Raw genomic sequence first — 20,097 nt, 5'->3', positions numbered from 1 at the left:
TCTTGACAGGTAGTTTCTGTTCTCTCTGTCATCACAGAAAGACTTGAAGAACACTTCAAATACGACATGTGTGAAGTGTAGTGGTGCTTAACTGATCTGCTTCAGAATCCTGCATGCCTTCACAAAACAACCAAACTAACAAAAACATTTTTATTACAATTGTTATAGTATCCATTCCAAGCTTTTGTACAAATGACCGGTGAAATCACATAGAAAACTATTTACATAATTCTTCAATCCGTTAGAAAACACACACACACGTAAATGTAGACGTACAAAACAAATCCAAAGGAAACATCTGTGATTTGTTTCTTGGCTTGAGATTTGAGAGACGCACTGACACGCACACTTCACAAATCTCCCTCACTGAAGCGATGCTCATAATGTATCGAATCAAGACTGTTTATTCTGCGACTTGGCTTTCGGTGAGAACATGGCAAGAAAGGGTCTTCTCCTGCGCATCCTCACGTCCGGCTGCTCCTCCTCTTTGATGTATCCTGTGCCAAACACAGAATGATGCTGAAATTCTTCATGGATCATCATCAAGCTTCACACGTGACCATAATAAACTCATAAAATCATTGTTGCATAGGTAACATTACACATCGGATACAGTTTGTTTTTTTAAGATTTGAAAACGACATCTGGCAGTACCCCTGTCCACGCAGGTCTGTGTTGACGGGAATCCCACTTCCCAGAAGTTTTCCGGGGTGGCGGGTGGAATGTACCGGAAACGATGGCGTGAGCAGGAGGACAGTTTTTTCTGTCTCTCTTCCTCCGGCAGATCGGCGTAATACTGAAAAAACAAAACACAGTTTGATCTTAATCTTTATTTGATAAATGATTTATTTGATAAATGAAGACAGACTTACTATTTCACACTCTTTACAATAGTGCCCCTTCAGTTTTCTCCTCTCGTCTTTCTTACGCACAACTTCCACACAAGCAAATGATTTGTCTCTGGTGAAAGCAAAAAAATAAAATGTATTAAATAATATTCTTTGTGAAACACAGTATTATTGTTGAACTCTATTCCAGGGCAGCGTTACGCACCTGTTGGAAGCATCGCCGTAAGACTTGATTTGTTTTCTGTCTGTAGGTCTGCAGAATTCATCTGTACAAGCACAACATGTTTGATCAAAAGCATTACTGCATACTACAATGCGACCAGAAGGAAAAATGACTGAATGTAAATGAGAATGTGTCTCTGTTATGGTCACCTTCCACCTCTTCATCCTCTCCCATCTCCTCTTCCTCTCTCTCCTCCATGTGCGTTTTGTCTCGCTCAGCATTACAGCTCACATCTCGAGGACAAGACTCATATTCACTGTACGTCGTCTTATCGAAGATGTCAGCAAGACTGTCGTTCGCTTTGTGTCCAATGCCTGTTCACACGTAGACGTTTCCAACAAAGCATGTTGCCTACCGCTTAATCAGACAAACCTCCAATCAACTGTACATTTACATTATACCTGTGATCTGGGATTGTCCCGCCGCCTTCTGGCCTCTCAGCAGCAGACTGTGGCTCACAAATGTGCAGTCAGTGTCCAATGTTTCTAAGTCCGTTCTGAGCTAAATCAAGCAGAGTTCCTATTATAGTTTTGCTCAACAAAACAAAAGCTTTGAAAGGATAAACAAATGAGTTGAGTGTACCAGTGGTTGAGGAGAGTGTTCTGAAGCATATTGATGCAGATCCACTCCTGGATCGACACTCCAGCTCTGATCTGTAAAAAAAGAACTGAACTCGTCCTGAAAACTTTACACAATGTGTCTGTAATGGCTGAAAATTCACAAACTGACCGTTAGGAAAAGCTGCGTTGTTCTGGTTCTTGTGTGATGTGTGCTGGTGCGTCACCAAACGTTTCCTCTTTGAATCCTACAAAAACGGTGCTGCGTAAACCTCTGAGACCCAACTCAAGTGTTTTGTTTCATGAATGAAAAGTGTCTCACTCACCTGGTGTGTTTGGGTCTTTTCAGTCCGACTGCTTTTCTCGCTGAATTCCACAAAACGGCGGTTCGCTGGAGTAGAAGCAAATAAAACCCCCTCGATTCCCATCTCATCGGGATCCTCCAGCCTGCTGTCAGCGTTCATCTTTTCAGTTTTTTTGCAGTCTGTGTGTTTTCTCTTCCCTGTAACCGGCAGACGTGTGCTGTTGTTTGAGGGTGTGTGTGGCGTGTCGTCTGTTGATGGGTTCTGCGGCTCTCGAGAACTCAAAACAGTTTGAGAGTCATCCTTCCTGAGAGCTGAGGTGCTGGAACTAAAGGGGGAATTGTTGACTTATTTTATTAGAAGGAAACATGATCATTTATATAATAAAACAATATTTAGGTGTATGCGAGCAGATCATTTTAAAACAGTTACAAAATGTTCAAACGAAAGAAGGTGTGCTTACATGGCGGTGCGGTCACATGGCGTGGGGTGTACACTTCTCTGGGTGACGTCTTCATATTCCTCGTCATCAAACTGAGAATAAAACAATGGAAACATTGCCAGCATGAACATTGGTTTGAAAAGACATATTTTAGTCGATCTGAGATGACAAAGAAATGTAAAGAAAAAACATGATGATGTTGACTTTTGCACATGAAAGTGAAACTGAAGGTAAGAACCTGCTCTGGCTCGACGTCTACTCTGCAGGTCTCAGGAACCACAGTCTTGTGATGCTTTCTGTTTATAGGCTCTGACAAACAAAACATTGAGGATATCTTACCATTACCATTACTAATCGGAACATTCACTGTTTCAAATGACAAAACTTCAAAACAATTATTCTTTGAAAGACGTTGATGTACCTGTAATACAAGTCATATCCATCTCGCACGTCTCAGCAACTAACACACTTTTGCCACTGCAGGCAGAGGGAGCAGACGTCTCTCCTCGCATGCGCTCTGTTTAAAGCAAGAGAAGGGTTGAAATAGTGTGTTCAGAACAACACAGTGTATTGTCAGATATTTCATGCTGTGTCTGACCGGGGAAAGAGAGCGACAACGGTTTCTCAGCATAGCGGACATGATTCTGATCTTTCCTTCGTTTCATCTTGCTCACGGCGGGTAATGACAGTGGCCGCAGCGGAGAGTCTGGAATCATGCCGTCCTCTGCCTCCGAAGACATGACCTGAGGAGAACTTCACACACGCAGACACATACAGTACACACATTACACACAGAAACCCGTGTATAAAAACAAATAAAAAACATTGTGTAAACTTATTTTAGATATAGTAGAAAGGTCTTACATCAGAAAATCAGGACAAATGCTAGACAACTAACTAATGCAATAAAACACAACAAAAGCATGATAACATAATAAAAAACTTCTTTCTCACCCTGGATTTTTTAGCCGTTCCAATTCTGCGCTCATTTTTCTGATTTCCTCTCTCATACTCGTCCTTTCCACCTCTAAACACAACAACCACCCAATAAACACACACAATAAAGCACAGGTCACTTCTACAGAGTGTCTGCATGCTGATGATACACAACATAACACACAAGATGCACAAACGGCTCCTTTAGAGCTTGAAATCTCACCAAGCTTAGAAATGAGATCCCTGTTATTCTGTTCAGCATCGTCAAACTTCAGATTTGTCTTTCGAGTGCAGCGCTCACATGGTCCAGAATGCACCCTAACACAGCCAAGAAGAACACAACACAACGTGTTATTAATCACATGACAGAATAAAAACACTCGTTTGCAGAACTCCCTAAAGAACTGTGGTGATGTAAGATGTAAGCGTGTTACACCTGTCCTCCAGCTGTCTGATCTTCTCCTGCAGATGGCGCTGCTGTTCTCTCAGCTGCTGGTTCTTGCTGTGGAATTCACTCAATCTCTGAGCATCTCTGACGGAGAAATGAGATCATTAACAACACAAAAGACAAAAAGAAATGAATAGTATTGAGTGTCTAGGGGAGGAGATGGTCTGATACTTACAAACATCGCTCTTTCTTGAGTTTGTTCACCTTTGCTTGTAATTCTAAACATAAGAAGGATGAGAATGAAAGCAAACACATGTCACGCATTAACTACAGACGAGTCCAAATGTAACTACAGTAACAACACCGCCGTTAAAAAACAAATACTATAGAATTGAAGCTTACAGCAGCCCATTAATTTACCAGAGACTACACTACAGAATAATTCATATAAAATATTGTACTATAAAGGACTATATATGGTCATGTGTTTTGCATTAAACGTCTATGGTACCTTGCAGTGTAGATTGATGAAAGTCTCTGACCGCATTCAACAGATCCTGAAGTTTCTCTCTGGACTTCTGACCGCTCAGATCCGGAGTACTCATTCTCATTCCTTCAGCCGATATCATCTATTACATGCATCGAGTTCAAAAGAGAGACATTATTATTACAAAGTTAAACTCACGATTCTGTGCCATCTTAAAAACATTCGCATTCCGCGCCTCGCAGGGGATTATGGGAACCTGGATGCGGATCACCTCACAGGCGCCGCGCGTTACTGCCACCCAGCGGACGCACGCGGAAGGGTTCATTATTTGTTGAAAGATGTAGTTCTTGTTTTAATTGTACGTGTATTCGTCATTATGGGTAGACACGTTATTCATCATTTAAAATCATTTCTAATTATTTTTCTTTTCGCATTTCAGAGAAGTTACGATTTGTTTGGACTGGACGGATTTTCCAGTCCAGCAGGTGTCGCTCAATCGTTCACAATGGCGCCTGCGCAGCCGAGGCACCGGAAGTGAGGCTAAACTTTGCTCCACACAGCGGAAAACAGCTGTTTTTTAGGAACATGAAAAGATAAGTAAGTTTGGCGTCGTACTGTAGTCATTCCGAATGTCCTCCAATCAAAATAATACTTAAATATAAACGTTATTTATGTATGTCATCTATGTGACGTTAGTTAACGACACAAGTGTCGGAAGGTTTATTTAGAGGCAGCTAACAGTGTTAGCCAGCTCTGCTAACTTTGTATTCGACGTCTGACAGATTAAGCATTTGACTGACACTGTAACTGTTGCGGAAAATGAGATGAATTGATGTTTTGATTGAAAACGGGCTTCATTTGTCACTTTGATTAGTTTATGGTCTTGTATTGATAATGAATGGCTCATGTTTACTTCATAGTTGTCATCTTTAGGGAAAGAGATTACAGCTGTTGACATGTTGATGACTGCTGGATCTGATCATTTGATTGATTGATTTAGGCAAGCCATTGTGTATATAGAATACTGCAGATCTTGTTAATATCATTTATTATTACGTTTATTGCGTTGATGACTGTTGATCATTTTAACTCAGATTTGATATTCATTCTTTTTAATGCCAGTAACTGATCTGCAATCAGTATTTCTTTTTATCCTTACTATAAGTATTACAGTAAGTGTATATTAGTTCAATATTACTACGTATTAGCAAATCAACTTGGTTATTTAACCAATTGTGTGATGCTTGTTTGACATTTTTTACATCTACATTTACATTCGTGCATTTGGCAGACACACGTTTCAGTACGTTTAGAATTGAGCCCTCAACCTGTGGAGTGACATATCATTTGCTGTCTTTTCTCTTCAGAATACCAGGTCAGAAAAGAAGAATGTCGTCTGAAGAACCAGAAGTCAAGAAGACAAAGATGGAGGAAAGCCCCCCAGCTTCTGATGAACCTGCTCAGATTCCTAAAACGCCTCCGAAACCTTTAAGGGGAAGACCTCCGAAAAGCAAACATTTGGAAACACAGAGACATGTGCCACAATCCAGGGAAGAAAACGGAAAGTCTCTTCGTCGCTCCTCTCGACTGAAACTGACACAGAAAAAGGCAGTGAGAGGAAGAAGGCGAAAAGAATCTGATGCGGCGAACACGAAAGAGCAAGGATCCAAAGTCTTTGAGAAACCAGGAGATAAACCATCTCAGCATTTGACTGTTTTGAAAAAAGGAACGAAGAAATATGTCCCGAGAGTGAAGCGAGGCAAGCCTGTTGACTCCGAAACCATAAAAACTGTTACGGCAGCTTTATTTCCTGTACAAATAGAGCACAACTATGGACGATTATTTGACCTGCAAAGTGAGGAGATCACGTTACCCCAATGTGAGAAAAACAACGGGGCCAGCGTAACTGATCTGCAGTCAGTATTTCACGACACTTTTCCAGGCAAAGTGTCACTCGAAGAGCAGAAGGAAATATCAACAGACCCTATCGAGAAAATTACTTTGAGTTTAGATGCTAAAGTAGACGTGATGACCAAATCTCCTCCACCTCTCGAGGCTGTTTTCAAAGTCATCCAGGAGACCAGCATCACGAAACACACATTCACCAATAAAGACCTTTCAGACATGGATGAGTTAGAGGTGGTGAATACATGCTCGCTGCAGGACGGTGTGCAGAGTGCTGAAATCTCAGATGTGGCGAAAGTCTTTCTTCAGGACTCTGATGCGTTTCTGGATGATGATGTTGAGATCGGACATTGTGTTGTTGAGATCGAAACCTATAAGGATTCAGAGAGCGATTCTATTGTCGTTGAGGAGTCGCCGCCAGACGTTAAAGAGGAAACAGATGACGCTGTGGTCAGTGAGGAGGTTCTTTCCTCTCCTTCTTTGCCCAATGAAAGTGCGACGGACTTAACACAAGGGCCTCCTAAAAAGCAAGCCATGAACCCACAGGCTCGAACGAAAGCTCGTCTGGCCGCCCTGGCGGAGGAGAAGGCGGCCGCCTCTAAGAAAGCCCCTGCCCGACAGCTCAACCTCCTGGCGCTGTGCGAAGAAATCGCAGACGACATCGCAGATGACATCGCAGACGGTATTGGCTCTGATGCCCCTGCAGCTTCAGACGAGAAAGACGTCACACAACAAACACATGCGGGGGAGCCTGTGGACATCAGTGAAACCAAAAGCGAAACAGAGGACATGATGTCAACGACGGCATCCTACACCACCGCTCCCCCTGAGACCCCCAGTGAGGGGACCGCTGAGCCCCAGGAGAGCACACCTAAGAAACGCTTTTTCCTCAGCCAGGTTTCACTGCCACTCAAGACCCAGGAGAAGAAAAAACTTACCCGCTATCAGAAGCTGAGGCAGGTGGAACTTCAGCGAGACAAGCTGACCTGGACTCGTGTTAAGAAGCTCAAGTCGGACCAAGTGGGTCAAGCTAGCTCGCCTAAGGAGGCAGACACCGTCTCAGATTTGCCTGCACAGGCCGCCACCCCAGTTCAGCTTCCGGTCCCAGAGAGTGTGCCCAAAGTGAGCTCAAATGAACCCAGACGGGCGCTCCCTGCTCAGGCACCACCTATGCCTAATGGAATCACCAGCCCCAAACCAGTGATGGATTATAAACCCTACACCCCGAGACGCAAGTATTCACCGGATGATTTTGAGCTCGATTGTCTTGAGGAGGAGACGAATAAACCAGCGACCCCCAAAAATGAAGTAAAACATCCATTTGTAGATCAAAGATTGTAACAGATTGCATAAAATGGCCAAAATAACTGTTGTATTTTCACAGGTCAGACCAGAGCAATCGTCTTTATCAGCTAAAGTGCAGCCCAAGCCATCAGTAGAGAGGAAGTCATGTGCTCCCACTACGACAGGTAAACTTCAGTCCATCTGATAAAAACATAACTGGCCCCGTTTAAACATTTATATAGTTTGTTTATTGATCAACATTTGTGATTGTTTATATAACCCAGATCTTGCAGACAACATTCCCAACATTAAATACATGCAACTTCATTATAATGTGTTATTCGATGCAGTGTGTTATAGTTTAACATCCTTATGTCCACAGAGAATAAGCCGACATCCTCGAACCAACAAGAACCTGCCCAAAAGACGCAAACAGAAAGCAACAACGGGTAATTTAGAGGGAAAGGCTTTTTGTTTAATTCTGTGTTGTGAGAATAGTATCCTCATTAAGATCTTTTATTGTGCTACACAATAGTTTTAAAGGAAGGCTGCTCTGAACTGTTTAAATTCATGTGCTTATTTGTTGTGATTTCAGGGGAAGTTCCGACGTTGAACCCGGAGCAGACAAGAAAGAGGTCAAAAGCAGTTCAAAACCTACAAATACAGCAGCACAAGCCAGCAATGTAAGTCTATTTGAAATTGATTCATTTATTAAAGGGAAAGTTCATCCAAAAAATCTGTCATCATTTACTCACCCTCAGGTTGTTCCACACCTGTATAAAGCTAAACACAAAGGAAGATATTTGTAAGAATGTCAGTAAGCAAACAGATCTCACTCCCCATGTACTGCCATAGTAGGCAAAATACATACTAAAGGAGTCAATGGGGGATGAGGTTTGGAACAATCTGAGGGTGAGTAAATAATGACTGTTAGCCGAACTGTAATGTAATGACTCCATGTTTGTATTTTCCAATCCCAGTTTTAACTTAAGTTGACCATCAATAAACATCACAAACCCAGAAAAGACACACAGGACAGGATGGTGTATGTATGATGTTGGAAAATTGTAGCTCAGACTGTTTGTGTGGTTGCAGGAGTCCAGTCAGAAGGCGTTTGGTGCTGTGACGTGTAACGTGTGTGGGATGCTGTATTCACCGAGCAGCCCAGAGGACGAGTCACAACACCTCCTCTTTCACAATCAGTTCATCAGCGCTGTCAGATATGTGGTGCGTCAGCAGCACCGCATCTCAAAGATTTTTCATTATTTTTCATGTGTAGATGGGAGAATGTCACCATTTATCTGTTCCAGGGCTGGAAGAAGGAGAGAATTCTAGGAGAGTATCCAGACGGCAAAATGATTCTCGTTCTGCCAGATGATCCCAAATATGCATTAAAAAAGGTGCGTGTTTTGCCTCGTACCCATTTTTATGAGCTGGCACATATTAAACGCCTTTTTTGTTTGATATTATTTTTGTTTGTCTGCTTGTAACTGAAGGTTGAGGAGATCAGAGAAATGGTGGACAATGACTTGGGCTTTCAGCAGGGGAAGACAAAGGTCCCATCGCAGACCAAAACCTTCCTCTTCATTTCAAACGATAAGAAAGTGGCAGGCTGCCTCATCGCCGAGCACATTCAAGAGGTCAGCTGAACAGCACGTTTCTGCACGTCTGTCTTCTCTGATGTTCTCTCAGTTTAATGTGTATCTGTGTATAGGGTTACAGGGTGATAGAGGAGGCTGTTCCAGAAGGGTCAGAAGGTGAGAAGGTCATGTTTGAGCGTCAGAGGGCCTGGTGCTGCTCTACTGTTCCTGAGCCGGCGCTCTGTGGTATCAGTCGCATCTGGGTCTTCAGCATGATGAGAAGGAGAGGAATCGCTTCACGCATGATCGAGTGCCTCAGGTAGAACAATAGATTGTGTAATGTTGAAGTGATGCCGAGAATATGAAAAAAAACCAAAGACTGTCCTGTTTTAAAAATGATATGGAAACTGGGTCATTGTTTGGCTAAATTGATTTTACATAGTTTGGTTTTGGTAAAAACAAAAACATTCAATGTCTAATTTATAAAGTGTGTCAAGTATTCTCCAATTGTGTATTTCAGACAGAGATGGCGATATAGAAGCAAAACATTAAATATTACAAGCAAATTCTCTTTTAAAATACTATGAAATGAATGTTTGTTTTCTCTTTTCTTCAGGAATAATTTCATCTACGGGTCTCATCTCAGTAAAGATGAAATCGCCTTCTCCGACCCCACGCCTGATGGAAAACTCTTCGCCACACATTACTGCGGAACCTCTCGGTTTCTGGTCTACAATTTTGTCAGCGGCAATCGGCCAACTTGACAGGAATCAGCGCTTTGTTTCACAATATTTGTATTTGAAAAGAACAGTGCAAAAGTGAACCGAGAGAACACAAGATGAAGAACTATGGTTTTATTTGGCCCTCGTCTCCTCACTGGAGATCTAGAGGTGGACCCTGATATTAAACCTCCGTGTTGGGCCAGTCGACGGTGTATTTCAATGAGACTACACAGTAGCTTGATGAACGACATCTAAACTGTTCTCTCAGGTTAGCTTGCAGCCTGTCTTAAGACTCTTCTTTTAGTGGAAGCCATGTTGTCCAGTGCACTACTGCTTCTTATGGGGAGAAGTGTGAAGTTTACTACTGTAAGCAATGCCTCAGTCCCGAGGTGACTTCTGTTGAATCTCAGGTTGAAAATCACTAATTTGTCATCAGATCTCCCTTTAACCCTCACATCATGTCATCTATTTTCAAAGAGAGCATATTTTCCTGATACACCGTGTCTCATTTTTAAGAGGTTTACAAGCATGGCATTGACATCCATAGACGACAGTTGATTTCATTGAAGTCTCTAATTTACATTACATTTGATCCATAAATAAAATATTATCCCTGCTGTTTGCCCAGTCAGAGTATTTCCATATCACTTTGATATTTTAAAAAATGATTTTATATGTATTTTGATTGAATGAATTATATAAATTTCCCCATGAACTAGACAAATGGATTTTTCTTTTTCTGTCACTTTGTGAACATCAGCTTGTATTGAGCCAATGTTAAAGTGTTTGTGCAAAAAACAACCCATCAATGTTTGTATTGCCACAGCATTCACCATTAAAGTGTAACATTGCACATTTTTAGTTCACTTTCTCTTACTACAGTGTCAGTTCTATAATATAAAGAGTAAACGTTATTCATTAACAAACATGACCAATGTTGTTAATAAACAAATGGGATTGAAAATCTGCAAAGTTACACTTAAACAGATACATTAACCTACTCGTACCTTTTAGTTGTCCATGATTATCTGATAAAGTATGTATAGTAAAAAAGAAATGCATTTTACGATTGACCTCGATATATGTTTTAAAGCTTATGAACTTATCAGGACAACTGGGTTAATCTAAATTTGGGATATTTTAGAGCGGTGTCTTATCAAAATAACAGATAAGTTTACATTAAAGGAAAAATATTTAAACAAACATATTTTCATATAAAGGACATTGTGGCTAATGCACAGGTTTGCACTCTTCACTCATGCATTCAAATGATGTTTCAATAACGTTATATTCATCAATATTTGTATTTCTCTTGAGCATCTTTCAACTTGACAATAAACAAAGTGGGCTTATTGATTTCATGATTTCTTAAGGATATAATTACATTATTTCCCAAGAAGGTTTTAATATCATGGGAACTCCTATTATGGAGGACGTCACTTCCGGCGGCGTGTTCGTAAACACATGGCTTCCGCACGTTGCTCTGACTTTTATTAACATTTAGAAACATTAAATATCTCATTAAGTTCCTCAGTTTTAGTAGTTATCATGGGGGATCATGTTGAGTTGGTCGCTGGCTGTTATGAGCAGATAGTCTGTGGATATCGAGTGTGCACCAGTGAAAAGGTAATATATGATTATTATTATTATTTAACATATCAATATTTCGGTGGTTTGTCAATCATTGTTGATCATTATAGTGAAGATTATGGAGTTCGGACAGCGGGCACTGCTTAAAACAATACAATAAAAGTCTGAGAAAACATCGCAGTTTTAATGGATATGATGGTTATAATTTAGGAGTTATACTGGTTTACTGGCTTCTGTCTAACGATAGTTACTGGACTCTAGAGGTGATGTGATGGATTGATGACTATTACATTACACACAGAACACTGTAGTATATTTACTATAAGAAACCGTAGTAAAATGATTTTTTAAACCTTAAGCTAGTAAAAATGTACATTCCTACTTCAAATTCTCTGTATTTATTTACTACTTAGTATATCAATTTAATACAGTTAATTCTTCAAATAGTAGAGGTTAACATTAACAAAAGTATATTCATTCTACTGTAGTCAATACTAGAGTTTCACATGTGGTTTAATGTTGTAAATAATATAAACTATTAGGATTACTGTAACTAAATATAACTGTCGTCTCATTGAAATATGTACTATGACTGCTATTGTATCGCTTCAGACAGAATCTCATCCGTCTTGTTTTTATTTTAGGAGTGGACCATTGAGCCCAACTTCACGCACCATGCGCACACAGCTTCTCTATCTGCAGTGGCATCAAACCATCGCTTCGTTGCCACGGGAAGCAAAGACGAAACTATTCAACTCTATGACATGAGCAATAAAACTGAACACGGAGCCTTACTGCATCATGACGGTACAGACATGCACTAAAGTAAAAAATAACTTTTGTTCAGGACTCCCAAGCATCCAAGTGTAAGCACGTTTTTGTCTTTTGACAGGCACCATCTCGTGTCTGGAGTTCCACGGCCCGTCTCATTTACTCAGTGGAGGAGAGGATGGTCTCATTTGTGTGTGGAACACCAAAAAATGGGAATGTCTCAAATCTTTCAACGCTCACAAGTAAGTGCACATAGAAATGTACATGCGTGATGTGCTTTTATTACCTGCATGTTGTGATCAAATAACACGACACCTATAGAAAGTATTTACCTTGATAGAGAGATATAAATTGATGAAACTCTTTCTTAGGGGTCATGTCACTTCGCTGTCTGTGCACCCTTCTGGAAAACTTGCGCTATCTGTTGGAACAGACAAGACTTTACGGTAAACATCTAAAGCATTAATCCGATTGTTCACCTAAAAACAACTTTCTTGATAAAGATCCAGTTATGAAAGAGCAATACTGTAAATGACAGATTTATTTCTCGTACTGCAGAACGTGGAATCTGATTACAGGACGCTCGGCTTTTATCAAGAATATCAAAGAAGGTTACATACAGACTTATGTTTTATAAATAATCTGTTTTTCTTTTACTGCTTGTGTATAAAACTAATGACACCAAATGTTTTGTAGATGCACAGATAGTGTTGTGGTCACCAGATGGAGATCAATACGCAGTGGTTGTGAATGACAGAGTGGATATTTACAACATGGAGTCGGCCACGGTTATTGGAACCATCGTGTTTCCTAAAAGAATCTCATGTCTCAAGTTTCTGAAGGTAAAGATTTTTGGGTTGTTCACTGTGAATGCGTCTATGGTACTGACTGAGATAATGCTGCTTTAAACAGAGGTTTCTTTTATTTCTTGAAGAACACACTCTTGGCTGTGTCAGGAGACGATGAGAGCGTGCGAGTTTATGACGTGACCTCACAGAAATGCGTGTGCGAGTTTAAAGCTCATGAGAACAGGTAAACCATTAGGAAAAATGTCAATAAAGCGAAAATGTCATTGCTGCTTGTGTTTATTCAACGAAGAAGTAGCAGCTGTATAAGTGTAAATACTTGTTTTATTGTAGTTATTTTATTCATGTGTGTGGTTCATTCTAGAATAAAAGCCATCGAAAGCTTCACAAAAGACAATTTTTGTGTCGTCGTTACGGCTTCAAACGATGGATTCATCAAGATGTGGAAACTCGATCTGGAGGTATTGACATAAACATTTGTGTATTTTGTCTTGAGTTCAAGCATTTGATGCTAAAGAGTGATTTGGATTGAGGTTCATATTTGACTCTCTTCAGAACCCAGAGAGCCCTTCTTTGCTTGGCCAAATAAACACCACTGCCAGACTCACCTGTCTGACTGTCTGGATACCTGGTGAAGAGAAAGAGACCCCTGTGGATCAGACCGCTCCCCCTGCGACCTCAAAGGGTATGTACAAAACCCTCAAAATACTGTAGAGTCAAGTGAGAGAGAGATGTGCGAAGTAAACCTCACTCCCCGACCAACAGAGACTTGAGCCTCCTTATTAGAGCGCCTTCTTCCATCCGGACCGACGCTGGTTAGAGTCTCGCGCGGAGCGGGGCGAGCAGGACCAGTTACACATGTACATAATTGGAGTCAAACGTGCAAATTGTGATGCTTTAACGTGTTCATTGTATTATACTCTAGGGAGGAAGTTCAGAGTTTTTTCCTTCTGTTTTCAAGCATTAAACATGTTGTTGTTTTATTGTCAGTTGTTGCAGAGTGCTCAGTGCCAGCCAAAGGTAAAAGAGTGAGAACCACAGGCCCGACGGTCATTATAGAAGACGGAACCAGCTCCAAAGAGCAAAGGGAAAAGAAAAGACAAAAAGTGCAATAAACAATGTTGTGAAAATCTTTGGTGTTGTTGACATTTCACTTTTGTGTATTTGCTGATACGACATGACACACACTACATTTATTCTTATTATATAGTAAAACTATATTAAAAAAAACTTTATTAACTTACATTTTAAATGCCAGCAGAGCGACATAGTGCTATTCTAGAACAATGGGTGTATATATTATTTAAAATGTTATCCGCTAGCAGATATGGGATTTCATGTCCAAAAACAGTTAAAAGATATGTGCGCAGCAAGACTTTTATTTTGAAAAGGCATTTCAGGAAGTTAGTAGCGATCCTTAAGAGCTGTTTTTAGGCCGGAAGTGATAGAAAATCTCGCGTTAAAATTACATCAGCTAATGCCTAAACCTAACCTTACAATAAATATACAAATAGTAATTAACTGTTGTCATCGTGACAGAGATTCTGCTGTATTGAAGTGCGCATGCCCAGTGGAGGAAGCTGTAACGTTATCCCTTCTAGCCCCAACCGCGAACAACACGTGTTTTTGCTTTCTGTTGCGAATTAAACAAACATACAGATATGTCTGTGGATTGGTTTGGTTATGGTTATGCAGCTCTTATAACGATAGGAGGGATTATTGGTTATGTTAAAGCAGGTAAACACTTCACGTATCAATCCACTGTGGTTGCACATCATAGGAATTTCGAGCAGCTTTGACAAGTTTTTAAAATTCATGTTTTGCAGTGTTGATAAAGCTGAACAAATAACTGTGTTCATGTACATTTGGAAACACATTTTTTAGTTTGTTAATAAGGAAGAGACCTTTTACAGTACTCTTACCTGAGTTGAAACGGAACTTCCTAATATGGTCAGATGTGTACCTGTGCAGGTAGCGTCATGTCTGTGACTGTCGGGCTCATGTTTGGCGTCGCAGCGTTTGTTGGCGCTTATCAGATGTCAAAAAATGACAAAGATATCTGGGTTTCGCTGGGTATGTCTATCAGTTTACTTTTAATATTTGAATTTCAGTTTTTCTGCCACAGCGAATATAATTATATGACATGACTGTTTTATATGTGTGTGTGTGTGTGTGTGTGTGTGTGTGTGTGTGTGTGTGTGTGTCTGTGTATACAGGCACCTCTGGATCACTGACTGCTGTAATGGGAGTGAGATTTCTAAGTTCGTGGAAATTTATGCCAGCTGGACTCATGACAGGGGCGAGGCATGAATGATTTTATTTGCATTTGTTTTATTTTCAATTGTTTATTGTTACTATAATACTGTAATGATTATTTCATTCCTCCATCCTGTAAACGTTAAATATATCAAATATCTATGATGTTCTGGTACGGATAATTTTTTTTATTTGAACTCAACATCATTTATGATGAATCAATATTCATTCTTTCCTTGCAGTTTGTTGATGTTCCTGAGGATAGGTGTACAAATATTACAGACGTCACAAAAGAAGAAAAGATGAAGGACACAGATACACTGAAATTGTTTCATTGGACTGGAACAAATGATTTCTATGAATGTGTCTGTTTGCTGATTTTGATATGATCCTGTTCATTTATCATTTCATATGTATACATTTACAGATTACAAACATGAGCTTTTCTGGCCAATAAATGCCTTGATGGTCTATCAAACTTTAGTTCCAAATGTTCAAACTCACGAGTTTATATACTTTCACCTACAGAGGGCGCCGAGATGTTTGATAAAATCTTTATTTTTATAAACCAATCCACACATATTACAGCACCGTAAACATTTGCAATATTACACGTGCTCGTTTTTGATTGAAACCTGTGTACACATCAAACATATCAGTATGTCTTTACATTAAAAGGCACAATAGAATATGTACACGATTCGTGAAGTAACCCTAACCCATACAATGTACAGTTTATGAATCATTCTAAAACCTAAAAGTCTATTATTTTTATAATACATATTATTACCTAATTGTTTTTATCCTGCTGCGGTGAATTTATGTGAGGAGGTAGTTTCAATGTATTTTATTTTCTCTGTAGCTACGAATTTACCACAATCAAACCTTTTTAGGTTTACACAATCCAATCACAATATTACTGACTCACTGTTGTTTTTATAATGTTCAGTTCTCAGGATACCTCAGAGCTTCAGGTGCCTTCATTAAATATCTCATTAGTGAGCCCGTATGGGGGTCTCAGGGGGCAAAGTTGATACTCTGATAGCGGATCTACCCGGAGCCTTTAACGGGGTCTCACGGTGCTAAATCCCTAAACGCAAAAGACCCCGCGTCCAAGACCCGTCCACGCGGCCATGTGTGTGTCCACCCCTGGTTTTCTGTGGTTAAGCTTTTGGTTTCATTACGGTAAGGTGGACTGCACTGTCAGCAAGCAGATGTCAGGTGATCCACCGACTACTGCGCGTAGGTTGGACTGTAAGAAAAACACAAAATGACATTTTGTAAATACAGGAGCATCATTTTGGGATTACGCACGGTCGAAAAATGCACCACGTAATGTCGACTCGTGTGATGATTCGCTAAATCACGGCGGGATCGAGGCGTCTATTCTCTCTTTATGATCAGAGATCAACCGTGAGCGCCTGGCCACATCATGGGGCTTTGTTACAGTCTGCGCCCCCGTATATTTGGGGATCTAAGTGGATCCATTTCCAACGCCAACTCGGAGTCAGATCACCAGCCTCCCGATCAAGGCATGTTAATGATGCCGTCCTGCGTGCGGGGATCCCGGCGGGACGAGGACTCTGGGGGGAACAACGGGAAGACGTCCTCCACCTCTCCATTACGCACCGGGGACGCCGGGGAGCTGCGCCGTGGAGACGCGGACCGAGCGCTCATCCAGAACGGAGGAGGAGGCGGAGGAAAGAGGCGACTGCAGCTGCTTCAGACTCCAAACAGCGCCCAGAAACAGAAGAACTGGGATAAACCGGTGGTGGTCGAGGAGCAGGAGGCCGAAAGGGAAGCCAGGAAAGTCAGTAAGAACATTGATAGGGCCTTGAAGGAGCTCAAGCGGGAATATAAACAGACGCATCGGTTGCTGCTCTTAGGTGGGTGATGCAGACACATTTCTGAATTTCTGTAGTATTCATTCATTATTTGGCTTTTCGCGTGACATGTGTAGGCATGGGTGACGCTGACGTCATAACTCCTGGCTATAATCTGCGTTAACGCCTTTACTTGAAGCCCATTTTATGTATACATAATAAAGATATTAATAGCGCATTATAATACATCCCCTAAACCTTTTAATAGGGATCAACAGATGTGTTTTGTCGTGATACATACAGATTATTGTTATGTCTTATTAGCAATATGGATAAGGGAGTCTGAACTTTAAACTTTAGAACATAATACTAATGACGTATAGAAATATAAATTCATGATATAATGAAGACAAACGTGCAACAATATTTTTGTGGACAAATAATATGATCGTGGCTTACAAACAGAGATGCAATATGACATTTACATTTAGTCCTTTAGCAGACGCATTCATCCAAAGGGACTTGTAAGGGAAAACAATAGAAGCGATTTGGGCAACAAAAGAACAACAATGCACAGGGTCAGTATGGCAAACAGAAAGTCTTGTGTTCAAATGCATTAGGATTTTATCAACATCCTTATAATGCACAGGCTTCAAATAAAGGTCAAGTAAATGTGCCTGACTTTGTGTTGATTTTGAATGTAAAATCTATTTCCTAGGTCTTAGTTAGCATTTTCTCACCAAGACTAGTGTTTCATAAGTTCGGCCTCACCTTTAGATATGAGGCCATTGAATAGAGGTGGAACCTAACATCTGTCTCCATTCAATAGCCAGCGCCTGGTCTCCTCAACTGATGAAGATGTCAGATATTAAAAATGAACTCAGCACAGATAGCATGCTTTTGATAAGATACAGGTATTAGTCATAGTGCAAAGAATGTATTCTTACGACCTTTGGAACAATTCATACACATATCTTGATAGTCTTTATGCCTTTGAGAAGTAAAATCACTCAAATCAGCTAAAGAACCCGCAGCAGTTACAATGTGCAACTTGAATTTCAAATCACACATGACGAGAGATAATGTGTATTTAAACGATAAAGAACTTTAGAATTCTACTTGATTGTAATTTTGTTCAAGGTTATAGTTGTGTGACTTGGGTTGATGGTTATATACAGAAACAGTTTGTGTGAAAATGTTTCCATATGTAACTCCATAAGGGGTTAAGACTAAACATATTACACGTCCTCACAATTTTAAATTCCTTCAAACACTGGAAGATGCTGTCATGTCACGTGTATGCTGCCATGAGGTGCCACCTGACATTCTGATTGTAGTCTGGCCTACCAAACGGTAGAAATGTATAAGATGACCAACGCAGCTGATTTCTGGGTTAGTCAAACAAAATTGGAGATCATCACAGTGACATCTTAATTCACTTTACACTTCCTGTATGTTACTTTATAATGGTGATTATGAATGGAGCATGAATCCTGGTGAGTTATCATTAAATGTATGATACAGTTATTTTTACTTTGTAAGAATGACACATCCCTGGGAATGTCTTTGTACAAGTTGTACTTTAACTACGTTAGTATTTGGTATATCAAGAATTAGATAACAGGCCTAATATCATCTCCTAATAGTGACAGGTACTTTGGGTCATAGCATGAGCTTTTTGGGGGATTTATTAAGATAACATAACTAGCCCCAAAATATAGTCCAACTGAAGTCACCGTAAGGCATAAAAATACTCCTAGGATGGATGCGTTGTCCATAATTGGCCGAAAGCGTTCGGGGCTTCAAGTTGTAATTGTTAAAGCATCTTGATTATGATTACATTTATGATGACTCTGATGGAATCTTGTCATACTTTTACACAAGCGGGTATTGTTCCTTTTCGCATTGCAATGTGAAGTGTATGTGGTCTGTAAACTGAACTTTGTCACCCTGTAAATAGGTTTTATCATTTACTGAAGGTGTACTTTGGCTCTAGTGTGGCTCTTACAGCATATTGCTTGCTAATTGTAGTGAAAGTATTATGCAATATGCGATGTTGTTTTCAAAGATTTGAGCTTAAGGTCAGAAACATACATGCAACTTTTGTCCTGAAGTTAAAACAGCTGCGCATTCACAAAGCCAAAACTGCATCTTTTTTTGTAATGAAGGGAATGCAAAATAGGGATAACTAACATTAAATGCACAAAGTAATGAAATCTCACATCTCAAGAGAAAAGATGAATTCAAGTGAAGATTTATGATGTATCAAATATCCTTAACATGAAAAATAAATACTTCCAATGTAAAATACAAATTTACCATAAACATTTTAACAAGTTAAAATAAATATCGCACCCATCGCACAAGTATTTTCAGTGTACAGTTATAATCATTTAAACCACTAGGAGACATTTTTGCATGTTCTGACCTTGCATGTCTTACTTCCTAAACATTTATGAACCTGGAAATCTGCATTTCTTAAATTCTTCATTTTGTGGTCACCATTTCAAACCACACGACACGTGTTCATGACCATTGTTTCACAGAATAGCCTCTATATCTTGAACCTTTAAGGGACAGTTCGCCCAAAAATGGAAATTCTGTCTTCATTTACTCGCCCTCAGGGTTGTTTCAAACCTGTAAAATGTCTTTGTTCAGGTGAACAGAAAGATATTTGGAAGAATGTTTGCTCTATTCATCCACGACCACAGTCGGAACAAATATATTGAACACAAAATGAGTTATTATGAAGAATTGAGTTCTTGGGTACCTTTGACTACCATTTCATTTTTAGTCAATGATGTCTCGGAACTGAAATCACTACCATTGTTCCAAATATCTTTCTCTGTGTATCAGAACAAAGTCATTCATCCAGTGATTTTTGGGGTGAACTGTCCCTTTAAGAGGTTTATTAAAAGATTTCAGATTCGTTTTCAGTGGAGAAAATAGGAGAAGTACGTGTTTAAAGAAGTTAGGGAACATAGATAACATCACAAGCCAATACAATCAAGACCGGTTCATTTATGTCTCAGAGGGTGATATGTGTTTAACTGGTGGACGTCACACTCTTATTTTTACAGTCTCAGGTTTATGTCACTTCATAATGGGAACCGTGGGTTTGTGTTCTTGAGAGGGACGTAAACATCCGAGACATTAAACATCTCACCTGGAAATGAA

General features: G+C 40.0%; 5 protein-coding genes across 6 annotated transcripts in view; 4 read left to right on the top strand and 1 right to left on the bottom strand.

Moving 5' to 3' along the window:
- Positions 1–136: 136 nt before the first annotated feature.
- Positions 137–4,480, bottom strand: rbbp8 (retinoblastoma binding protein 8). Its single transcript, XM_079487990.1, has 19 exons — positions 4,419–4,480; positions 4,208–4,325; positions 3,932–3,974; positions 3,745–3,840; positions 3,532–3,626; positions 3,327–3,399; positions 2,971–3,125; positions 2,794–2,889; positions 2,611–2,681; positions 2,394–2,464; positions 1,955–2,258; positions 1,801–1,876; positions 1,654–1,724; positions 1,473–1,572; positions 1,221–1,385; positions 1,054–1,114; positions 873–960; positions 655–796; positions 137–497 (listed from the first exon to the last, which is right to left on the bottom strand). Exons 2-19 carry the CDS (start codon positions 4,323–4,325, stop codon positions 394–396), a joined length of 1,929 nt encoding a protein of 642 aa, XP_079344116.1. The 5' UTR covers positions 4,419–4,480; the 3' UTR covers positions 137–393.
- A 215-nt stretch (positions 4,481–4,695) lies between these two features.
- Positions 4,696–11,031, top strand: esco1 (establishment of sister chromatid cohesion N-acetyltransferase 1). 2 transcript variants are annotated; one of them, XM_079487841.1, is made up of 10 exons: positions 4,696–4,780; positions 5,551–7,396; positions 7,473–7,557; positions 7,755–7,821; positions 7,968–8,055; positions 8,468–8,599; positions 8,683–8,772; positions 8,869–9,012; positions 9,087–9,271; positions 9,569–11,031. In XM_079487841.1, the coding sequence occupies exons 2-10, from the start codon at positions 5,573–5,575 to the stop codon at positions 9,714–9,716; spliced, it is 2,763 nt and encodes a 920-aa protein (XP_079343967.1). In that variant the 5' UTR covers positions 4,696–4,780; positions 5,551–5,572; the 3' UTR covers positions 9,717–11,031. The 2 variants fall into 2 exon arrangements, with proteins under 2 accessions (XP_079343967.1, XP_079343968.1); XM_079487842.1 differs by lacking the exon at positions 4,696–4,780 and adding an exon at positions 4,789–5,183.
- A 72-nt stretch (positions 11,032–11,103) lies between these two features.
- Positions 11,104–13,976, top strand: pak1ip1 (PAK1 interacting protein 1). The gene is made up of 10 exons (XM_079447701.1): positions 11,104–11,300; positions 11,909–12,071; positions 12,157–12,277; positions 12,407–12,481; positions 12,594–12,646; positions 12,732–12,877; positions 12,970–13,067; positions 13,206–13,302; positions 13,397–13,526; positions 13,832–13,976. Exons 1-10 carry the CDS (start codon positions 11,223–11,225, stop codon positions 13,954–13,956), a joined length of 1,086 nt encoding a protein of 361 aa, XP_079303827.1. The 5' UTR covers positions 11,104–11,222; the 3' UTR covers positions 13,957–13,976.
- Positions 13,977–14,369: 393 nt separating this feature from the next.
- On the top strand, positions 14,370–15,579 carry tmem14cb (transmembrane protein 14Cb). Its single transcript, XM_079447558.1, has 4 exons — positions 14,370–14,578; positions 14,813–14,914; positions 15,058–15,145; positions 15,340–15,579. The coding sequence occupies exons 1-4, from the start codon at positions 14,503–14,505 to the stop codon at positions 15,401–15,403; spliced, it is 330 nt and encodes a 109-aa protein (XP_079303684.1). The 5' UTR covers positions 14,370–14,502; the 3' UTR covers positions 15,404–15,579.
- Positions 15,580–16,222: 643 nt separating this feature from the next.
- gnal2 (guanine nucleotide binding protein (G protein), alpha activating activity polypeptide, olfactory type 2) overlaps positions 16,223–20,097 on the top strand; it is a 16,006-nt gene continuing 12,131 nt past the window's right edge. Inside the window, exon 1 of the mRNA XM_079447556.1 lies at positions 16,223–16,983. Coding sequence (XP_079303682.1) covers positions 16,530–16,983 — 454 coding nt within the window. The 5' untranslated portion in view covers positions 16,223–16,529. The remainder of the gene's footprint in view (positions 16,984–20,097) is intronic.

Source organism: Barbatula barbatula (genome assembly GCF_947034865.1).
Source record: "Barbatula barbatula genome assembly, chromosome: 23".
NCBI classification, from domain to species: domain Eukaryota; kingdom Metazoa; phylum Chordata; class Actinopteri; order Cypriniformes; family Nemacheilidae; genus Barbatula; species Barbatula barbatula.
This window is presented reverse-complemented; position numbering and strand designations above follow the sequence as displayed.